A 23,347-nucleotide genomic window follows, 5' to 3' on the forward strand; every position below is an offset into this window, starting at 1 on the left:
ATTCCATTAGAAACAGACCTGCGAGGACCTTCAATGACATGCAATTGAATTGACGCGAGCAACGGACTAACGTTAGCCGCTAAGCTAACTAACGTTCTAACGTGACTCCGCTGCACCAGTTACATTAGTGAGGAAATGGGGGGGTGTATATTGACGAGGCTTGACATTTATTGGCTATTCGTTTCTTTATATCACTTTATGCATCGGGCTGCGCCAGGTTCCAACTCTGTGTTGACAATGACATCCTGGTGTCGTGTGACATCATCAACTACGGCAACTTAGGATGCTCAAACATCACGCTCTCTCTCTCTACATTCAATTATTTAAAGTAGCCAAACATTACAATATAAATACTAACTGGATAGTTGATGATAAACATTTAATTTCATTATCTGAAATATTCTAAATTCATTAACCTGTTCCACCCCACAGGGTCGGTACCGACCCAAACAATTACATCTGGTCATAAATCCATATTTTTTTTTAATATTGCATATAAGTTGCGATTTGTCAAACATTTTCAACAAAAGCATGTAGAATGTATATTATCAATACGTTAGTTTAGCAATAGGTTAAAAGTGCCATTAGATAGTTTTAAGTTTTCGATTTTCTGAAGTCTATTCCAAGACGGAAACGGAAATGGACATTTTGAACCATGGGAATTGTAGTCTTTTTGCTGCCATTTTGTAGAGGCCATGCATAGCTGTCGACCAGCGTTGGAATTTTTCCCGAACTACACTTCCTGTCAGATACTGTGGGGTTTCAAATTTCAGCGTTCTGAATGAATCATATCGATAACTGTTATGATTCGCGATAAGCCACAAAAGGTAACGTTTTTGACAAATATTGAAACGCAGTTAGTTTCTCCTCCCTATTGTTGGCATGTAGGAACAATTGGATCTGAAATTAGTTTCAAAACGGTTGCACTGTGGGGAAAATTAAAAAGTACACTAGATTACAGTAGATTTCATTATCTGTTCTTATGCATGCCTGGTGATACTAAATCCAAATTGAACTTGGGCATTTTAAAGATAATATATGTATATATAAATGTGCGAATTGGCTATAATAAGGTAATGTATAAGCATCATATTCTATATTCTATAATAATATTTCAAATTGCATTGGTCCGGATGGGAGAATTCAGTACTGTATCTACAGAACCTTCGGTTTAATCATCTTCCCTTTATTAATTTCCTTAGATTTTTTGTACACATGATCTCAAGAGGGTACTGAACGAGTTTTCTAAGTTTGGTCATTATTATCATGGTGTTATTCACTGTCAAAGATGCAAAGAAAAATCATAATTCATATTCTCTTTGTTTCATCACAATTTAAGCAAGCCTAGTAATGGACACAATATTTCTGACACTGTGAATATATTCCCTGAGGTCCATAGATGTACCTAGATACCAAGAATATGCAAATAGCCCTTGTAGAAGTGGAGCAATATTCCATTTACCTAGGTATATATTTTAGGCGGATTTTCACATCGTGTGGAACAGGTTGGTTAAGTCTGCTATAACAGCCATTATCCCTTTGTGTGTGATTATTATTTTCTCACAGTAGTGTGTATATATAAAGTGTGTGTGTTTTGGGCTAAAGTGGATGGAAAACACAGTACTGTGCAAAAGTATTTTTGTAAAAAAGTTTTTATATAAATTGTCTTACAGTAGAAAAAAATGTATTCATTATTTTATTAGTGTGAGTAGACTACTCTTAGTAAATTTTTCTAAACTTTTTATTAAATTATTTTTGAAAGCATCTTCATGGTTTAATGCAAACATATGTTGCAGGGACTATTATAATCATATTGGCGTGACTGTATGCATCAAAGGGTTAAATCAAGCATTTTTAGGTGATATGAGCTCTCTTCCGAGTACCTATGAGCAATCTAGCAGCGGCGTTGTGGGGTAGCTGTAGGCGGGCCATGGTCGACTTAAGCCCCAGGTACAGGGATTTACAGTAATCAAGTCGTGATGATATAAAGGCGTGAATGACTCAAGGTCTGAGGGGGAGAGAATTGCCTTGATCCTAGCTATGGTCCGAAGCTGGAAAAAACACCCATTCACCACAGAGTTCACCTGCCTATCAAAGTGAAGTTCGGGGTCGAAGAACACGCCCAGGTTTTTAACAAAGGGCTGAACTAGGACATACTGGGGCTGTCTTAAATACTTCGAAGCTTCGAAGCTTCGTTCGATGGCACAAGCTTCGAACATTAAAAAGAAATCGAAGTATAAAAAAAAAAAAAAAAAAAATATATATATATTTACTTCGATTTGTGTGTGTGAGAACTACCCATCCCAGTTAGGACAGCCGAATCCCGTCCAATCTTTCGCCGTCGACTAAAGACTCACTTCTTCAACCATTATCTGAAATGATTAAAAAAAATAATAATCGAACCGTGACTGAAACGGAGGGCTAGGGCCTCCACAGGGTGCGTTTGATGGAACTGGCGGACACTATGGGGTTGTAACACCCGTTAAAGAATTACACAGAGGCGTGCTGCAGTTACTGGTTGTTATTTGATAGATTTCCAGGTGTGTTGTGTTCATTGACGCACACGTTATCCCAGGGGGACAGGGTAAACTACTACAGCACGTCGTTAGACGATAACACTCAGACCGGCTCGCTCACGTTAAAGGGGAGGAACTCTTAGAGGACCGGTACAGAACAAAGTAGTCGTCAGACAATAACACTGAGACCAGCTCGCTCGCATTAAAGGGGAGGAACTCTTAAAGGGTCAGTACAAAACAAAGTAGTCTTATTAGCAGGGCTTTCCTACACAGCCGCACCCAAAAGTCTACTTAGACCTTTTGAACTAAAACGGGAAAGTCTCTGGGGTCCTCGGTATCCGGGAGGCTCGGGAGCTGCACCAACCGGGACACAGGGCGCAGGTATGTTCGGTCCTTCACTTGGACAGCGGCGGTGCGGATGCGCCCGTCAGCTCCAGGGTATGTCTGAGTGACCTTCCCGACAGGCCAGAGTGCCCGAGGGAGCTGTGGGTCAACGATTAGGGCCACCTGGCCTAGTGACAGTTCCTTGCCGTCCTTCCTCCACTTCTGCCTCTCCTGTAGACCCGGTAAGTAGTGGCGAATGAATGCAGACCAGAAGTGGTCGGCCAGCACTTGACTATGCCTCCAGCGACGTTTCCCAAGGAGGTCACTGGAGTCGTAAACTGCTTGAGGTAGAGACGAGTCACGGCGTCCCATGATGAGGAGGTTCGGGGTAACGGGATCAGGGTCTGCAACGTCCGAGGAGAGGTAGCCCAATGGCTTTGCATTCATGATGCCCTCCACTTCGATGAGGACTGTGTGGAGGACGGTCTCAGACACTATCTGGTCTTTCAGGATGACTCTGAGGGCAGTCTTCACCGACTTCACCTCCCTCTCCCAAGTTCCACCAAAGTGCGGTGCGCTCGGCGGGTTGAAGCGGAACGTAATCTTCTGCTTAGCTAACTGTTCCTTCAGTCTGGGTTCCATCTCGGCAAAGGCTTCCTGCAGCTCTCTGTTTCCTCCGACAAAGTTTGTGCCATTATCGCTGAGGAGCTCGAAAGGTGTGCCGCGGCGTGAGATGAAACGCCTCAGGGACATCAAGAAGGCGTCAGAGTCCAGGCTTTCTAGGAGGTCAAGGTGTATGCAGCGTGTAGTCATACACTTGTAGACGATCCCCCACCTCTTCTCATTCCGGCGCCCTATCTTGATGTGAAATGGCCCGAAACAGTCTACTCCTGTAGAATAGAATGGGGGCTTGTAGAGACGCAGGCGACAGGGCGGAAGGTCGGCCATTTTAGGCATGTCGGGCTTTGCTCGCCACAGATGACATTCTCGGCAGGTGTGTTGATGCTTGCGGATTGCTTCTCTTCCTCGTAGAACCCAGAATCGGGATCGAAGATCAGCGAATACCCTCTCAGGCCCGGGGTGGAGAAGAGTTTGATCGTAGTCTTGGATGATCAGCCTTGTCAGGGGGTGATGTGGGTCCAAGACGATTGGGTGAATGGCATCCATCCCCAAGTTCTCGGCTCTGCGCAGCCTACCGCCTACCCTGAGGAGACCTGTAGCCTTGTCGTACTCCGGAGATAGGGAGCTCAAACGACTGTCTGAGGGAAGAGGTCGGTCAGACTGGAGGGCCTTGATCTCCTCGGGGAATGAGTCCAGCTGGGCTCGTGTAAGGAGGACCTTCTCGGCATTGAGGACGTCAGCTGCTTCGTAGGGCTGATCTGTAGTCTGGGCGTCAGCCGCACCGTGAAGGGACCTGGCTGTTGCTTGGACGAGATCCTTCCATGAAGTGAAGTCTTCAACGGCAGGGAGCAGAGGACTGGGAGAGGTGGTTACATGACAGATTATGGCAGACTTCTTCATCTCGTGGCCGTCAGACTCGGGATGAGCAGAGGGCATAGTAGGCCACTGGTCTTCAGGTAGGTAGAGGAACTCTGGACCTTTGTGCCATCGATGTGGTCGTACCAGTTCCTCCAAGGTTAGGCCCCGAGTGATGTCATCTGCTGTTTGAGGCAGAGTTCACGTATCTCCAGTTATCGGGCTCGGTCAGGTTCTGGATTTCCGCAACTCGTGTGCCCACGAAGACCTTATATCTACAGGACTCTGACTTGATCCAATGGAGAACTGTGGTGGAATCCGACCACAAGACGACCCGTTGGATGGGGACGGTGAGCTCGGCTTGAAGTACATCATTAAGCTGGGCACCTGTGAGGGCAGCGCTCAGCTCGAGTCGGGGCATCGACAGCTGCTTCCTGGGGGCCACCCGAGACCTAGCGAGCACAAAGGAAATGTGGACTTGCTGTTGGTCATCCATGGTCCGCATGTAGGCGACAGAGCCGTATGCACGCTCGGACGCGTCACAGAAGATGTGGAGGTCCCTGGTCAAAGTAGAGGTGTTCGCATGTGGTGGAGCGTAGGCTCGGTGGAACTCCAGGTGTATGAGGTGAGGGATCTCTTGCTCCCAGGTGCGCCATCTGTCGAGCAGGCTTTGGGGTCGGATTGGGTCGTCCCAGCCGACCTCCTCCTTCCAAAGGTCTTGTATGATGACCTTGGCTCTTGTGGTGAAAGGTACAATGTAGCCAAGGGGGTCGTACTGGCAGGCAAGTACTCTGTAGAGGTTCCTCATGGTAGGTGCTGAGGTCTCCACAGGGCGATGCTTATAGCCCAGGGAGTCATTGAGGCAGTTCCAGCGTAGGCCCAGTGTAGGCTCCTGAAGATCACTACTACTCTTGGAGAGCCACAGTTCGCTGCTTTCGGAGCGGGCTTCGGGCGGAAGGTGCTCGATGACCATAGGCACGTTGCTTGCCCACTGGCGGACCTCAAACCCTCCCGTCTGTAGGTGATGGCGGAGTTCATCGACGAGACGCTTGGCCTCTTCGGCGGAGTGTGTGCTATGCAGACAGTTGTCGACATAGAAGGACTGCTCGACTGTCTTTATCAAGTTGGAATTGCCCTCTGTGTCGTTTTGGATGTGTTGCTGGAGGGCGTAAATGGCACAGCAGGGGCTACAGGTTGTCCCGAATGGAAGTACCTGCCACTCATAGATATCCGGCTCCTTCTCCATCTCCATGTTCCTCCAGATGAAGCGCAGCACTGGCTTGTCGGTAGGCAGCAGGCGGATCTGGTGAAACATACCTTTGATGTCGCCACTGACTGCCACGGCATGCTGACGAAACCTGAGGAGGACACCGAGCAGGGTTGGCCCGAGTGTAGGTCCAGGAAGCAGGTCATTTAGGGACAGGCCTTGGTACTGGAATGAACAGTTAAAAACGATCCTGTCCTTACTGTTGTGGGTCACCATATGGTGCGGGATGTAGTAGGATTCTGCAGACTGGTCAGCTTCTGCCGGGGTTATCCTTGCCACGTAACCAGCCTTCTCCAGTTTCCGTATCTCATTACAGTAGACCTCGGCTCGTTTGGGGTCCTTGGTAAGTCTTCTCTCTATGCTGCGGAGGCATGGCAGCACAGCTTCCTTAGGGACATGTAGTGGGGTAGAATTTGCTTGCCGAAGCAGGGGAGTAGCGTAGCGCTGGACTCCGTCGACCTTGACCCTGGTAGTGAGTGCTTGGAGCGCGACCATGGCTTGCTGATCTTGCTTGGAGCGGGTGACTGCCTTCGTGCTGATGTAAGGGAGAGTGTCGACTTGCCAGAGGCGCTCGACATTCCTGAAGAGCTCTGTGGCTGGAGAGGCAGTGGCAGTGTGGAGGCACTGTGAAGAAGATGTAGTCTGGGCAAGGTTTGTAGGGCCCTGGAGTGACCAACCTAGTCGGGTGCAAATACCGACGGGGCCGCCTGGTGGGCCTGCGCGTACAGGCTGTACTGGGGTCAGAAGGTGTGGCATATCTGAACCAATCAGAAGTAGTGGCTGGGCATGGTCGACTGGTGGTAGGGGCAGGCCGTGGAGGTGCTTGTAGCGTTTCTGTAGTGCGGCCACAGGATAAGAGTGTTCGGCCAGGCTGAGGCCTTCGGCGGTGAAGGCCTGGTGGATCCGATACTTCTGGGAAGGCGTGCACCATGGAGAAACGTCGAAGGAGACGGAGCTGCCCTGGAGCTGTTCGACATTCTGCTGGACGGTTTGTAGATGGAGAGTCTCTGGCGTTCTGGGAAGGTTCAGCCGCCGCACGGCTTGAGGCAGAACGATACTTCGTTCAGAGCCGTCGTCCAACACGGCATAGGTCTCCAGGGCTTGGTCCCCGTTCCTCAAGATGACCTTGATGACCTTTAACATAACCTGTTGTGGACGGTTGGGCCGGTCGAGGTATACCTTAGTGGGTGGTGTAGTGACCATACAGACTGTGGTTTCACCCTGCTGTATGGAGTCGTGCAGAATGGTAAGGTGCTGTTCTTTGCATGTATTGCATGGGCGCGTCAGAGTACATGCTTCGGCAGAGTGTTTGCGGCCACACTTCCAGCACCGTTTCTCCTCTCTGATCCACTTCACGGCCTGGCTGGTAGATAGCGTCTTGAAGTCGTCACAAGCATTCAAGAAGTGCTCCTTGTTGTCACAATAGGGGCAATACGGTTTGGGCTTGAAAGGGGTTTTGTAGCGAGTAGGCTCTGGGGTACTAGCGACTTCCCCAGCATTGAGGAGGATGGTTGTGGTCTTCTCCTTATAGTGAGTGACACGTTGGTCTTGCTTGGTTGGCTTGGGTGCGTCGCACTGATAAAGCGCTGCGGCTCGACTTGAGAGGCGCTTAGCCTGTGACTTCATCTGGAGCCAGGCTGCCAGGTCGGGCAGGGTGTATGTCAGGTCTGACCCTGTCCGGAGAATGCCGCGGCTGAGGCAGTATTCGATGAATCCGTCCCTGACTGAAGGGGGCATCTTGCTCAGGAGCCGGTCGACGTGGGATCCGCATCTCAACTCGTACCCGTTTTGACCTTCAAGTGTCCCGAGCATGCCCACCAGAGACTGGATGGACAGGGCGAAGGAGTCGAAGGCTTCAGTGTCACCAAACTTGATGGGAGGCGAGTTGAGAATGGCGCCTAACTCTGATTGGACGAGCTGTCTGGGTTGGCCGTACTTGTCTTGCAGGGCTTGCAATGCAGCGGTATATGGTCGAGGGTCATACATGTAGGCTCTGGCAAGGTGGAGAGCACTGGGGAGTTTCAAGTGGCCGAGGAGCACCTGGTACTTATACTGTTCAGACAGGTGCCCGGTACTACCCATCAAGTTATCCAAGGCTATCTTGAGTAGGGCAAAGTCACTTTCGCGGTCACGTTCAAAGACTGGCAGCATCGGCTGTGGGATGCCGTAGGGAGAGGTAATCAGCATCTCTGATCCTGGGTGCTGTAAATGCCCCGATATAACCTGTGGCGGGGTAAGAGCCATGTGAGGTGCAGCAGGACTCGCGTTCTGGTATGGTGGGGCTGCAGTAGAGATGGTCGCACCGTAGGTAGGACTCTGGGTACTGTGTGTAGCTACAGAAGGTTCGTGTGAGGTCGTAGGTTGCTCAATTGGACCAGGCATGTTAGGAGCTGGGTACCATGACACAGGGGGAGCGGCAGAGCGAGACGTCGCCTGTGCTGGATGGTGCATCACTGGGGTGATGGCGGCTGGGTTAGCCGGCGGGGAATGCATGTTCTGTGGTATGGTAGGGAGTGCTAGAGGCACAGGTGCCACTACGTGGTGCTGTAGTCCAGGTGGTGGATAGGTCGGCTCAGATACTGCTGCGGGCACAAGAGGGGGTGCAGGGTGTAGGTGAGAGATGGGTTGATGCGGTGAGCCTGCGGGAGCATTGGCAGGTGGGGCATGCATCGCTGGTAAGGAGTAGAGGCCCCTGGGGGACGATGCACCGCTACGTGGTCCCGTCTCGGACTCTTGAAGAAGTGAGGTGACAATTTTGGCTAATTGAAGTTCCTGCTCCTTCTTCTTAAGCCGCCTCTGCCTGTCGAGGCGTGTAGCGATAGCTTCTCTTGCATCTTGTGCTTCCTGCTGTATGCGCTGTAAGCGTTGGCACTCCAGGTCGGCGTTGCCGTCTTCTTCTACCTGGCGTTGTAGCTCCTCGAGCTCCAGGGAGTGGATGTGCTCCTGGAGGATAGCTTCCTGGACTGGTGAGAGAGCATGTTGTGTGTGTACGCTCCCGGATGAACGATGGGGACCAACGCCTGACCTTATGGTGGGTCTAGGAATTGACCGGTATGAGGACCTACTACCTTCGGACGGGTCCCTTGCCTCATTCGCCGGGCATGAGCGATGGGAGCAGGCACCTGACCTTATGGTGGATCTATGAGTTGGCTGATGTGAGGGCCTACTACCTTCGGACGGGCCCCTTGCCTCGCTTGCCGGGTATGAACGATGGGAGCCAACACCTGACCGCTCGCTCCTCGTAGATGGGTTCCTCGTCTCGCTATCCCGGCGCTGTGATGCGTGGGGTAGGGCCTTTGGGGGTTCATCTTGTGATTGAGTACGGAGTTGAGTACTAGGTTGAGTACTGGGTTGAGTACTGGGTTGAGTACTGGATTGAGTACTGGATTGAGTACTGGGTTGAGTACTGAGTTGAGTACTGGGTTGAGTACTAGGCGGGGTGTTAGGTTGAGCGCTAGGTTGGGTACTGAGTTGAGTACTGGGTTGGGTACTGAGTTGAGTACTGGGTTGAGGTTCGTATCCCACTTCGAAGTCACGTAGGTGGCTTGGTAGGTGGCGCTCTCTCTGCGGGTGAGCGGTGGTCTGTGTTGTCCTGGTCTGCCATAGCGTCTTGAAGGAGCTCCATCCGGCTCGAAGGACCATGAAACGGAGGGCTAGGGCCTCCACAGGGTGCGTTTGATGGAACTGGCGGACACTATGGGGTTGTAACACCCGTTAAAGAATTACACAGAGGCGTGCTGCAGTTACTGGTTGTTATTTGATAGATTTCCAGGTGTGTTGTGTTCATTGACGCACACGTTATCCCAGGGGGACAGGGTAAACTACTACAGCACGTCGTTAGACGATAACACTGAGACCGGCTCGCTCACGTTAAAGGGGAGGAACTCTTAGAGGACCGGTACAGAACAAAGTAGTCGTCAGACAATAACACTGAGACCAGCTCGCTCGCATTAAAGGGGAGGAACTCTTAAAGGGTCAGTACAAAACAAAGTAGTCTTATTAGCAGGGCTTTCCTACAGTGACTAACCTTACTGTCATGCACTTTTCCTAATAAACTAACCTACACTGTAACACGCAACACTTTGATAAACATTGTTACTCAGCTGATAGAGTTGTACCCTTCTTGCTGTCTTGTCGTACAGAACTTGTAAGTTAAATGTGTGTGTGCGTGCGTGCGTGCGTGCATGCATGCGCGCGCGCGCGCGCATGGGGCCATTGGGTGGGGCCGGGGGACAAATACACTGGAGGAAAGTAACCCAGCTCAGCACTGCCCAAATTATATCATCACTATTGCCTGTTTGAAGGATATCATCCTCAAATACATATACACCTACATGCCTTGTAGAATTCCACACATAAGAAAGAAAGATACTGGGATGAATAAACAAAATAGGAAATAAAATTTAGATAAGGTGCTACTGAGATGTTTTGGTGAGTTCTTTGTTTTTTTGTGGAAGTTGCCCTTCTTAAAAATGCATGAACATTCACTGATAATTGGTCTGTAGTGGAGTCTACAAGGTCTACATTGCCGGACCATGTAGAATCCGGACCTTGTAGACTGACATAATTCTGTGCATAGTTTAGTCTACACGGGCCATATTTCAAATAATCAAAATCTTACTTCATTCATCTTAAACATTCTTGATTTGGGGGATTGGTAGTTCCCATGAAATCTAAAGTTGTTCAAACGACAACAGCGATCCACCTTGAATTAAATCACACAGCCGAGTGAAACCTTGTTGGCTCAGTCACGAAAGGGGCTACTTAATTAATTAATCCAACCCACTTTATTTATAGAGCACATTTAAAAACAACAACGTTTATGAAAGTGCTGTACAAGTCCCACAACATAAGATGCAACATTTAAAAAAAAAACAAAAAAAAAATTCGAAGCTTTGAATTAAAATCGAAGCTCGGCCCCGAAGCTTCAATTGCCAAAAAAAGCTTCGAAGGTCAGCCCTACTGGTTACCCAGGCTGCTGGCGATAACACTGGTTTGGTTTAGGGGGCCGAAAAGGAGGATTTCACATTTAGATTAGTTGAGTTGTAAGAAATGTTGTGCCATCCAGCATTTGATGTCATCTAGACAGGATCGGAGGCTGTCGAGACTGGACTTGTCATTGTGTTTCATGGGGAGATAGTGTCGTCGGCATAACAATGGAAAGAGATGCGTTTTTGAATGACTAAACCAAGGGGCAGCATATACAGAGAAAATAGAATAGGGCCAATGATGGAGCCTTGTGGGACCCTGCAGGAGAGGTAGAGGGGGAGGAGCAATTGCTGATGTTGACAGAGAAGCTTCTATCACTGAGGTAGGAGGTGAACCAAGATAGAGCTGTGGCACTGACACCAACTGCCTGGCAGAGACTATTGATAAGGATGTCATGGTCTATCGTATCGAAAGCTGCACTAAGGTCTAGGAGCATAAGGACCGCACTGTCGCGGTTGTCAGTGGTGAGAAGCAGGTCATTGTTGACCTTGAGCAGGGCATATTCTGAGTTGTGGTTGGCTCTAAAACCTGACTGAAATATATCCAAGTTGTTCTGTGTATGTAAGTGCAGGTAGTAGGGGTGTAACGGTACACAAAAACCATGGTTCGGTACGTACCTCAGTTTTGAAGTCGCGGTTCGGTACGGGTTTTCGGTACAGTGGGGCAAAGTTTGGCTTTCCATGTTCCACTCAGGGGTGATGTAGTGTGCAGTAACTATTTGTACTTGTAGGGCTGTCAACGTATATTCTATATTGCAGGGTTCGAAATTAACGGGGGCTTGGGGCATAATGCCCTTGAAAATGGACAAAATGCCCTCGAAAATCAGTTAAGGGGGGCACTTAATGCCCCCGACAGTTTACTAATTATATATATATATATATTTATCCGGTAATGGATCGTCTGTGTAGCGTACGGTTCAGATGACGCGCAAATAAAAAAATTCATTTGGCGGAGCCCGGGGAGCCGGTGTTCTGCACTGGCTGCAGGCAGCAGCAGCACTGCAGCCCGTTGCTAGTCAGTTTGTATAAAAATGGCACGCACAATATAAATCAATCTTCATTACGACTTTAAAAACATAGCCATTAACATTACATAGGCCTACACACATCTTGCCATATCGTTAGCAGTTTGTAAACACAACGCACGTTTTAACTATGGTAGCCCGACGCAGCCCGCAAGCTACTACTGTACAGTCAATTAAATGTTACCGTAGCTACTAGCTAGCATAGGAGGAAATGGGAGTCGGAGAGGCGGGGTGTTTAAAGACAATGATAGGCGTTTATTCAACATCCAAGAAGGCTAACATACAACTGTGTTTTACTAACTCCTGCTTGTTGATGTCCTAACGTGACCGGAGCTGAAGGTGTCACACGCTAAAATGTCCGTGGGGACCCGGCGCCAACCCATAGATAGTTCCAACTCACCGAATTACGTAATCGATTGATTGATTGATTGATTGATTGATTGAAAAGTTTATTAACAGATTGCAGAATGGGTACAGTACAGCTCAATACATACAATTGTTAAGGGGATGCAGACCAGAGAAAGACTTTCGTCTTGTTTACATCAGGGTCCCCCATTTTCAATTCATCATAACATAATGACATACATGACATACAGATAGACAGTACTGCTACATCTATACATTTATGACATATCAGATTTGCAAATACAGTACTGTTTGTGATACAAAAGTGTCCAGAAAAAGAGTGTATATACATTTGGCGTAGAAACTGTACATTGGATCCACCACAGTTGCACTCAATATTTAAATAATGTTAGTCTAAATAAATGTAGACAGAAACATAATAATTTCAAGCAGAAAACGAATCTTTCCATTAAGAACTGACAATCAGGGAATTTAAACATGGTTGACATTGTTTTTGTGTGTTTATATTAATTAAAGAAAGGAAAGTCTAGTGCTGGCTGAGCATATTGTTTGTTTGCACTAAGTTAATTAATACTTTGACAAATGTAGCCTATATTTTTCAGTCAGTTCGGTCTTTGTGTGCCAAACATTATTTAAGGCTGTAAACACTGTGAACCTTTTATTTTATTTTTAATAAATGAGAAGCATGTTTAGATTTGAGTGTAATAAAAATTTACGTATATCGAACTGAAAACCGTGACCCCAAAATCGTGATACGAACCAAACCGTCCATTTTGTGAACCGTCCCACCCCTACCGTTTATCATAAAAATTCAGTGCCCCCGAAATACAAAAAAAAGCCCCCGAAAATCAATTAAGGGGGGCAAAAAAAGCCCTTGAAAAAAAATGTTAATTTCTAACCCTGCTATATTGAAATTAGGGATGCACCGATATGAAAATGTGCCACCGATACCGATACCAATTGTTCAACACAATCAATCGGCCGATACCGATATTTGTGGCAAAAAAATGTTTTTTTTTTTATGAAACTACTGTATATTTGTATGTCTCTAAATGTTTTGATTAATTGAAAATGGAGGACCCTTATGTAAAAAAGCCGAAAGTCTTTTTCTGGTCTTCATCCTCCAGTCCACTGAGCTGTACTGTATTGTACCCATTCTGCAATCTGCCAATAAAGTTCTCAATCAATCAATCAGACAAATGCATAGAAAAGCTCCCACCATAACCATATAACAAAAAATTATATTGTTTATGAAAATGTTTTAGCCCTATGCTTGACTATTATTTTAGCCATGGCAACAAATATAATAATAATAAAATGAATAAATAAAATATTAAATAAATAAATAGGCTACACGTCTCTTTTTGTGTTACAAATTGTGCTCACCGATATGAACATAGGCCTCTTTACTTACTTAAAAAAAGGAAACATCAAGAAATATGTTTATGGTATTAATTCCACCATGCCATGGTGCACTATTATATCTCACACCACTTGCACCCGCCTCCTGCTGTTCTTACCACCAATCGGCAAGCGCGTATTCGTTTTTTACTTCCGGAATGTCCGCCATTGATTTTGACGAGAGCTCACAACAAAGCTACTAACGTTAGCTCCCCGCAGCCCACGAGTAGCTTACCAGCGCTCCGTAGGATGACTAAACGAGGCATAATGATTTTACTGCAACGAATGTTATAATAAAAGCCTTTCCATACATCTGTCTGATTGAAAACAGACCGCAGAATGGGCACAACTCAGCACGGGCTGAGATATGAACGAGTAATGCTTGCTATCTATCTAGGTTGTCCTCGGACGTTGCTATGGTCCGGTAAATACGCTGATGCTATAGAACGTGTAACTATATAACGTTAATGCCACACAACGAATGCCGTTGTTAATCATAAGTAGTAACGTTGATGCAGTAGCGTGTGTGTGTGTGTGTGGGGGCGGCGTTGTGCAGGTCGCTTGACTGAAACTTTTTTCAAAGTTTGAACGTGTGGGCCAGATTGACGCAACACAAATAGATGGATATTTATCGGCTACTGCCATCGGCACATTTGAGCTTATAGGCCGATGGCAGTCAACAAGGCACTTATCGGCCGATACCGATACCCGACCGATATATCGGTGCACCTCTAATTGAAATTAATAATCGACTTGTTAAAAAATAAATTTAAGAATTATATTAGATTGTGGGTGAACTTGGAGTTTTGAATTATATTCTGCACGCAAAAAAAAGTTCTGCATGTGGTTAGTGGTTACATGCCGTTGTATTCATTCAGTACACAGCCGTACTGAACCTAAGGTCCAGTACTAAAACGATTTGGTACGGATACGTGTACCTTTATACCCCTAGCAGGTTGGGAGACAGCTGGGAGAGAATAACCTTTTCAAGGACCTTTGACAGAAATGGGAGCTTGGAGATTGGCCTGTAGTTATTGAGTTGGGTGAAGTCTAGGTTGGGTTTTTTCTAGAGCTGGGCCGTTAACGGCGTTAACGTGCTGCGTTAACGCGAGACTAGTATCGCACGATAATATAATTGACGCCGTTTTTCTCAACGTTGGGTCTGTATTGTCCTTAAATACTTGCCGTAGTTCACAGCTGTGGTGCCCGGAAGTGATTGCACGTATGTACCGGAGCTGTAGTCAGAATAATGTGTTAAACTAAAGTAACTTTAGTGGTCCGGTAATCATTGTTATTAGAGTTGTTCCGATACCGATACCGGTATCGGAAATGCCGCCGATACTGCCTAAAATGCTAGTATCGGTATCGGCGAGTACACGTAAATTCTAGCCTCCGATCCCATGATGTAATTTATCTCCTGCCGAGTCCTGCGGAGAGTGAGGATTATAAAATGAACATGTTTTAAAGTGTGATGCTGTGTCATTTTAACAGCAGATACACTTTCTTAAATTCCATTGTCCCCGACAGTGCGGTGTGACTGGGAGCTCGGACGGGAATCGGGATGTGTTTGGCTGGTGTTATGATAGCATTAGCTGGAAAGATAGCTAGTTGGAACAACATCCGCTTTTAACGTTACATCAAATCAGATGATCGCCTGTCCTTTCTCCAGGACCTAACACTGTCCGTGACCGTCTATCAACAATAATGCACCCACGGTGAATTGTATTTAAGTTAAGTAGCTACGGACTAGCGTTAGCTGACTATTACTAACGTTATCTTAATGTCACTGCGGGAAGGCGAGCTAGGTCAGTTAGCTTAGCTTGATAACGTTACTGTGTCTAAAGTTGGTGCTATTCACATAATCCAGCAATAATGGCTGCAGACCTGCAAGCAAAGTACAGCAAGTGCCAAAGGATAAGAGTCTGAGGCGGAGTTTCAAAAGAGAATGTTGAATATTTATTTTGCATCAAAAACCACAACATGAACGTTCTATCTGCCACTAGCTTACAGACTGAATAGGGTATATCTGCAGAGCCACTGAGTAGCGAGTGCAACACCGTTTAATGTCCGTGTGGATCATTGGAGTAGGGTATATCTGCAGTGCTGCAGCCCATACTCATTGATTAATGATACTAATACAAATCTATACAATCACCTGTTGTTGAATAAATACCATACGTTCTAGTTATTACTAAAAAACAGTATAACAGTATCTGAAAAAAAAAAAAAAAGTATAATTTATATAATTTAAAAAAAAAAAAAATTGTATGCACTGGTATCGGATAAATATCGGTATCGGCCGATACCCAAAGCTTAGGTATCGGAATCGGATCGGAAAGGGAAAAATGGTATCGGAACATCTCTAATTGTTATACAGGTGAGGTTAAGAAGTCCTCAGGATATAACACAATTCGACGATGAGGACGTCTGAATCTGCGCAATGCAAGAAAGAAGAAGTCCGTTGAGAGATTTGTTTACATTATTAACGTTAGCTTAGCGAGTTAGCATGTTAGCTCACGTTACTCGGGCGGCACTTGAAAACATCTACTAGAGGAGGAAATCCACTTTACACACTAAAGGAAGGATCGACTGGACTATCGTGAGTGTTTACAACAGAAATGGCTTGGGTTATTGGAAATATTGGACCGTTTGATGACAATCTGGAGCAATATGAAATGAAAATGGGAGACCCTGATGTTAGCATGTTAGCTCACGTTACTCGGGCGGCACTTGAAAACATCTACAAGAGGAGGAAATCCACTTTACACACTAAAGGAAGGATCGACTGGACTATCGTGAGTGTTTACAACAGAAATGGCTTGGGTTATTGGAAATATTGGACCGTTTGATGACAATGTGGAGCAATATGAATGAAATGAAAATGGGAGACCCTGATGTAAACAAGACTAACGTCTTTCTCTGGTCTGCATCTCCTTAACACTTTGGCTGCCATGGGTTAAATTCATTATCAACCGTAGGTTGCCGGCTCTATTTAACACGGAGAAAGTCCCCTTCTTTGCAGGGCTATAACTTTTTAAATTCTATTGCTACATTGCCATTATTAGGGCCCATTCAAAGTCCTATATGTATTGTTCATTGTGTAGCAACGTTAAACTTTTTCATTCACATATTCATAGTAAAGTATGGTCTACTCTAATGTATAAGTATGTTTTCATCTCTTTCTGCAGCTTTCTCCAGAACGTGATATATAGCCCCAAATGCATTATATTGATGATGAAATACAGTTTGATGGCAATCAGCGCGATATAAAAAATTCCAACTAGACGTACTTCTAGAAGTTACTACACGTCATCTGATGTTGACCGGATGGGCGAGGGGGCGTTTATAATTCCGTGGGCAGCGTTATACCAATCATCTAATGTGGGTCAAATGTTGATAATAGCAGCTAGTATCGAAGACGGTAATTTTACACGCTAAAACTCACCCCAGTCTCCGCGCGCCGTTGGGCGATCATCGTAGAGTAGACATTTTATCATTATGGGATGACGATTTACCCGGTCCATCTCCAGCTTGTATAATGGTATATACGTCCAAATCATGTTGTTTATCGAGTTATTGGCAATCGATCGCTATGTAGTGTGACGAGCTAGAGTGCCGGAACCTATACCGAGTGCCCGGAAGTAATACGGCCGATCAGCAAAACCTCTACTGCGCTTCCTGTTAAGCGATTGCGCCGATCGGCCACCAGATGGCGCTCCTGAACCGCCAGAGAGCTCAGTGGGTCCTCCTGGTGGATCTCAGGCCAGCGGAGAGGAAATATGAATCCGATTCCAGATTTTTGAAATATTGATATTAAAGACGCTGTAAAGAGTCCTCGGCAACTTGAGCATGGCCGGGAATGACGCTTTAACACGGCTCCTGGCAGCCAAAGTGTTAACAATTGTGTGTATTGAGCTGTACTCCGACTGTAGTAGCTGTTCAGTGTTCTCTTGGAGGTGGGCCTGAGACTGTAGTAGCTATTCAGTGTTCTCTTGGATGTGGACCTGAGACTGTAGCTGTTCAGTGTTCTCTTGGATGTGGACCTGAGACTGTAGTAGCTGTTCGGTGTTCTCTTGGATGTGGACCCGAGACTGTAGTAGCTGTTCAGTGTTCTCTTGGATGTGGACCTGAGACTGTAGTAGCTGTTCAGTGTTCTCTTGGAGGTGGACCTGAGACGGTAGCTGTTCAGTGTTCTCTTGGAGGTGGACCTGAGACTGTAGTAGCAATTCAGTGTTCTCTTGGATGTGGACCTGAGACTGTAGCTGTTCAGTGTTCTCTTGGATGTGGACCTGAGACTGTAGTAGCTGTTCGGTGTTCTCTTGGATGTGGACCCGAGACTGTAGTAGCTGTTCAGTGTTCTCTTGGATGTGGACCTGAGACTGGAAGGAAGGGCACAGACAATTACGATAAATCTGGTTTTAAAAGAAACACTGGAAATTACAAAAAGAAGAGACCTGTTCATGCTGTTGAACAAGGAGATAGAACAGCTAGTGACTCCTCAGATGAAGAGGAGAGGATAAATCTCCTCCTCCGGTCATTATTTGGGTAGAACACACATTTTGAATGCATTTGGCAGACCCTTTTTTTTTTTTTTTTTTTGCCATTTTAATCTAGATTAATCTAGATTAATTCCAGGATTGCAGGTAGATTAATCTAGATTAAAAAATGTAATCTATGCCCAGCTCTAGTTTTTTCAGAAGGGGCTGGACCACTGCATGTCTGAAGCAGGTTGGAACGGTACCAGTGACGAGAGAGTATGTGAAATTAAACGTTATGCATTTGTCAAGATGCAGTTAACAGATACTTAACTGATTGGCTGCCACGCTGTTTCCGAGATACGGAAACATGCATTAAACTAATGGAGTCCGTCACCTTGTTTGCAGGGCTATAACTATATTCTATATTATAGCTATGGATGCAATACTATGGCCCATTTGACATCGAGTATCTATCGTTCAATATGTGAAAAAGAAATAATTTTTCCATCCATATACCGTGGTGAATATAAGTGTGGTTTTAGAGCGGTCTATGGTAATTCCTGGGAGGCTAGTAATAGCCTGCAACGTGTATTATACTAAATCCATTGGCATTTCGTCCCTACACACGCTACAATTAAAAAATCAAATGCATATGATTGGTATTATATTCCATCATGAATGCATGAAAGGGGGGGGGGCGGGGGTCGTTTCTGATTAATTGATTGTTAATAACGGCATTCGTTATTACAACAACATACGCTGATCAGGGCGATGGCTATGAAAACCAGGCACAATCGAGCTGAAATTTACGTTAAATTGCTCTTGCCGGTAGGATTCCAAAAAGAATATTCCAATTATTTGATTGCCATCTGGTAGATCGTATGTCCATTTGACCCACCACAGCATAATGAATCGGGGGTCCCAAAAACTATTCAATGCGATCGGGTGAAGCCCTAGGTTCAGGTTAGTAGAAAAGAGCGCCCGGGGGCATTTCATCGACACACAGCCCAATACACAAGGTTTCAAATGGTGCTCGATACCGCCGCCTGGTAGGATGCGTCCGGTATTGCACTTTAGCGATCTCAGACTCAGCCCCATGATAACACCAGGCTCCCTGGATGGATAATGAATGGAAATATCGAATAAAAGAAGTATACTCGTTGCTGGCGTTCAACGATTGGCGGCCAATAACTAGTTTAATCGTTGTTGGCAGTGAATGAGTTAAAGGCCCATAATAACTATAATCTCTGTTGCAATTGGCCTGATCTGCTTATGATTGACAGGTGATCCTGGAGTGTCCATTGAGGAAGGACCTGGTGTACACCACAGCCACACCCACCTTTCACCATTGGAAGGTGGAGGACAGGAAGTGTGGCCTATCGTTCCAGAGTCCAGCAGACGCCAGAGCCTTTGACCGGGGAGTACGGAAAGCCATCGAGGACCTAGCGGAAGGTACATCTGTGATGTCATAAAGGGACATAACCTGGACCTGCTCTGTTGACAATTAATGAATGAACAAAGTAACAGATTAACTGTATTGCTCCCCATTTAAAAAATATTATTATTGATCTAAAAAAAGAAATTATATTACTTGATTATATACGTATTATTACATGGTCTCAATTTATCCCTAGTTAATGTCGTGGTCATCACTGGAGCATATCCTATGAAATGAACTGTTTTTGACTTTGTGAACTCACACAATGCGTGTGTTTGACTTTTACACCCAAATAAAGTTTAATTTCACGGTAGAGCCGACATGAATTAATCGGAAAATGTGTCTATTACGACTACATACAATCTATTACTACTATATCAATCTATTACTACTATATCAATCTATTATGACTACATATAATCTATTACTACTATATCAATCTATTACTACTATATCAATAAATTATAATTACAAATAAAGTTGATTATTGTGGGAAAGCCGGTGGGCGTTGTGGACAGCGACTCCTACAGGTCGGTTGGGTGATGCCGGTACGGCGGAAACAGGAAGTATCGGGGGCAGCGTGAGCCTCCCACGCGTTACTCCTCGCCACAGAGTTCAAGCTGTTGCGGTGAAAAGATGCGACAGGCTGCCTCCTCGAGGGGACACGTGATGCAAGGCTTCTATCCTCACTACAGCCGACCAGTGGGAGGCATAGTCTAGCAACGTTCAAGACAGGGGAGGGAAGAATTGGAAACACGAAATTGGGATGGAAGAAAAAATAGAAAATAAGGAGAAAAAGTGGATAAAAAAAATAAGTTGATTATTCATTTGAATATAGAATATTCATTGACTGCCCTACTTAACTCATTGAGCACCAAAAATGAGATATCTCGTTTCTGAGAGCCAAAGCTTGAGTGCCAATAACGAGATATTTTGTTTTTCGTTCCTTTTTTCTATTTTCTTATTCTAAACACTCGCCTTTGAGTGTGCCTGGGACCGGCAATGACGATTGAATCCCTACGGGTGGCAGTATCGCCTACCTTATGAACTGAATGGGCCAGTTTAGTGTGGCGTCGCCCCACGCCGCAGTGAGAGCAACCAAGCACTAGGGAGTGAGCAGCAGTGAGCTTTGTGAAGAAACATGGTCGTGTTTTACCTTTTGACTAGGGATGCACGATATTGATTTTGACACCGATAACTTTATGCTCCTCAAGCCGATAACCGATATCGATAACCGATATTTATTGTATTATAATTTTTTTTAATGTATATATATATTTTTTTATAAATTTTTTAGTATTTATAAGCTCCGACGTCATCGGTACTGCTATCGGTACTCGAGAAATTATGGAGTTTTTTTTTGAGGAATTTAAAATGTCGCAAACTAATCTTGTTGGCCGTTTTCTATAACGTTATCTCTCCTGCCTCGGTGTCTCTGCCTGCGTGAGGAGCGGGCTCCGGGCTGTGCTGTGCTCACACACACACACACACACACACACACGGGTGCTGCCGAGTACAGACAGCTCTGCTCTCATGGCGGACAGAACGAAACGTTCAAAAGTCTGGGTCTATTTTACTAAAGTCGATGCTGACAACGCTCGTTGCCACAAGTGCAACAAGACATTTGCCAGTAATGGATAAGCGCTGGTACTTGTCAATGTGGCTGGCGGGGAGCTAACGTTATTAGCCTGAGCTCCGAGTAGAGTAATGGCTGACAATCCGGAGGTAAATAAACGAACGAGAGCTTCTGATTGGTGGTAAGAAGAAGAGGTGGGTGCAAGCGGTGGGACATAATTGGCAGATCGACTGTCTGCCTCCGAATGTAACGTGACTACGTCACAGCCAAGAAAGGGAGCGCTGGATTTGTGAAAAACTCCCTGTTCCTAAACCACACGCTATCAATCGTACCACAGTACTGGCAAAACGGGAGGAGGCTATAATAAAAACAAGCGCCCTTCATCCAAATCCACACACACCGGATTTCTTTTAACCAAAAAATGTATTATATATTATCGGAGCTATCGATAACGTTATCGGGATGACGTCATAATTGCTGATATCGGCCCGATAATTATTGGCCCGATAATTATCGTGCATCCCTACTTTTGACCTGGCAATAATATAGGTTTCAGGCGAGCAGCCGCGAGATTTGCGCATATGCACACAAAACACTATCTCACAATCTAGAAAACCAGCCTGGATTATTGTGAAACGGGCCGATTCTTAGCGTGGTATAGCGCACAAATGAAGGTATGTAGAAATAAACTGTTTTGTCCCCGTTAGGATGAGCCATACTATTGTCTCCATAGCTATAATATAGAATATACGATGGGTCCAAAAAACATCGTGAATGTGGTCTAACGCTGGCGCCAGGGAGTAAAGATGGAAAAACACCCTCTCAGTCAAGGACCGTTTAATCTGGAATGATCTACCACTGATCATACGAGATTGTACATCATTTCCATCTTTTAAATTCAATCTAAAAAAAAATAGTTACTCGACAACCAAACCTGTGACCATGTATAGTCAAATTATATTGTAGTGCACCATTTATACCTTGTACTTTTTTCTGTATGTATGTTTTTATCCCTTGTCGCATAGCATGTTATGCTTCACTGCCTGCATGTTTCGTTTTTATGCTTTGTGTGGGGACTGCGGATGAAAATTTGCATCCTTGCTAAATCCGGTGTATTTACACTGCATTTATTTGTAGTGTCCAGTAATATGCTCTGTCTTGTCTAAATGAACAAATAAATAAATAAATAAACAAACAGCGTGGCAGTCAATGAGTTAACAGTTACTGCATCCCCCCTGAGTGGAACATGGAAAGCCAAATAAATAAACTTAAACCTTCCCCCACTGTACCGAAAACCCGTACTGAACCGTGACTTTTTATGTACCGTTACACTCCTAATAGTCATAGAATATTTACAATATTTAGATTAGAGTACAACCTTGCAGTTTGAGTTTGTGAGGGATGAAGATGAGGCTGTTGAAACTGTTCCTTGCCGTTTGTGAGGGATGAGTGATGAAGACGAGGCTGTTGAAACTGTTCCTTGCAGTTTTGAGGGATGAAGACGAGTCTGTTGAAACTGTCTCTGTTCTGTTTGCAGGCTCCACGACATCGTCCTCAACACAGAACGAAGCAGAGCTGGGCGATGATGACGTATTCACTGTAAGCATGCTGTGACTTCTATACTGGTCCTGTGACTTCTATATTGGTTCTGTGACTTCTATACTGGTCCTGTGACTTCTATACTGGTGCTGTGACTTTTATACTGGTCCTGTGCCTTTTATACTGGTCCTGTGACTTCTATACTGGTCCTGTGACTTTTATACACTGGTCCTGTGACTTCTATACTGGTCCTGTGACTTTTATACTGGTCCTGTGACTTTTATACTGGTCCTGTGACTTCTATACTGGTTCTGTGACTTTTATACTGGTCCTGTGACTTTTATACACTGGTCCTGTGACTTTTATACTGGTCCTGTGACTTTTATACTGGTCCTGTGACTTTTATACTGGTCCTGTGACTTTTATACACTGGTCCTGTGACTTTTATACACTGGTCCTGTGACTTCTATACTGGTCCTGTGACTTTTATACGCCCCTTGTTGCTTGTAATCGAGGCCTCCCACTGAATGTTTGTGTAGTTCTTCTTCTTCCAGCATGGCTGCTTGTAACCACAGATAAAACACTGGTGTAGTTCTCCTTCTTCCAGCATGGCTGCTTGTAACCACAGATAAAACACTGGTGTAGTTCTCCTTCTTCCAGCATGGCTGCTTGTAACCACAGATAAAACACTGGTGTAGTTCTCCTTCTTCCAGCATGGCTGCTTGTAACCACAGATAAAACACTGGTGTAGTTCTCCTTCTTCCAGCATGGCTGCTTGTAACCACAGATAAAACATTGGTGTAGTTCTCTTTCTTCCAGCATGGCTGCTTGTAACCACAGATAAAATACTGGTGTAGTTCTGCTTCTTCCAGCATGGCTGCTTGTAACCACAGATAAAACACTGGTGTAGTTCTCCTTCTTCCAGCATGGCTGCTTGTAACCACAGATAAAAC

General features: G+C 45.4%; 1 protein-coding gene across 1 annotated transcript in view; it reads left to right on the forward strand.

The window, feature by feature from the left end:
* The window catches only part of LOC311233987 (sprouty-related, EVH1 domain-containing protein 2-like), an 81,168-nt gene that overhangs the window by 41,552 nt on the left and 16,269 nt on the right, over positions 1–23,347 (forward strand). The window contains exons 3-4 of the mRNA XM_084321062.1: positions 19,125–19,293; positions 22,393–22,454. Of these exons, the coding sequence (XP_084177188.1) occupies positions 19,125–19,293; positions 22,393–22,454 (231 nt within the window). The remainder of the gene's footprint in view (positions 1–19,124; positions 19,294–22,392; positions 22,455–23,347) is intronic.

The sequence above is a fragment of the Notolepis coatsorum genome, assembly GCF_963971535.1.
Source record: "Notolepis coatsorum genome assembly, chromosome: 9".
Lineage (NCBI taxonomy): Eukaryota > Metazoa > Chordata > Actinopteri > Aulopiformes > Paralepididae > Notolepis > Notolepis coatsorum.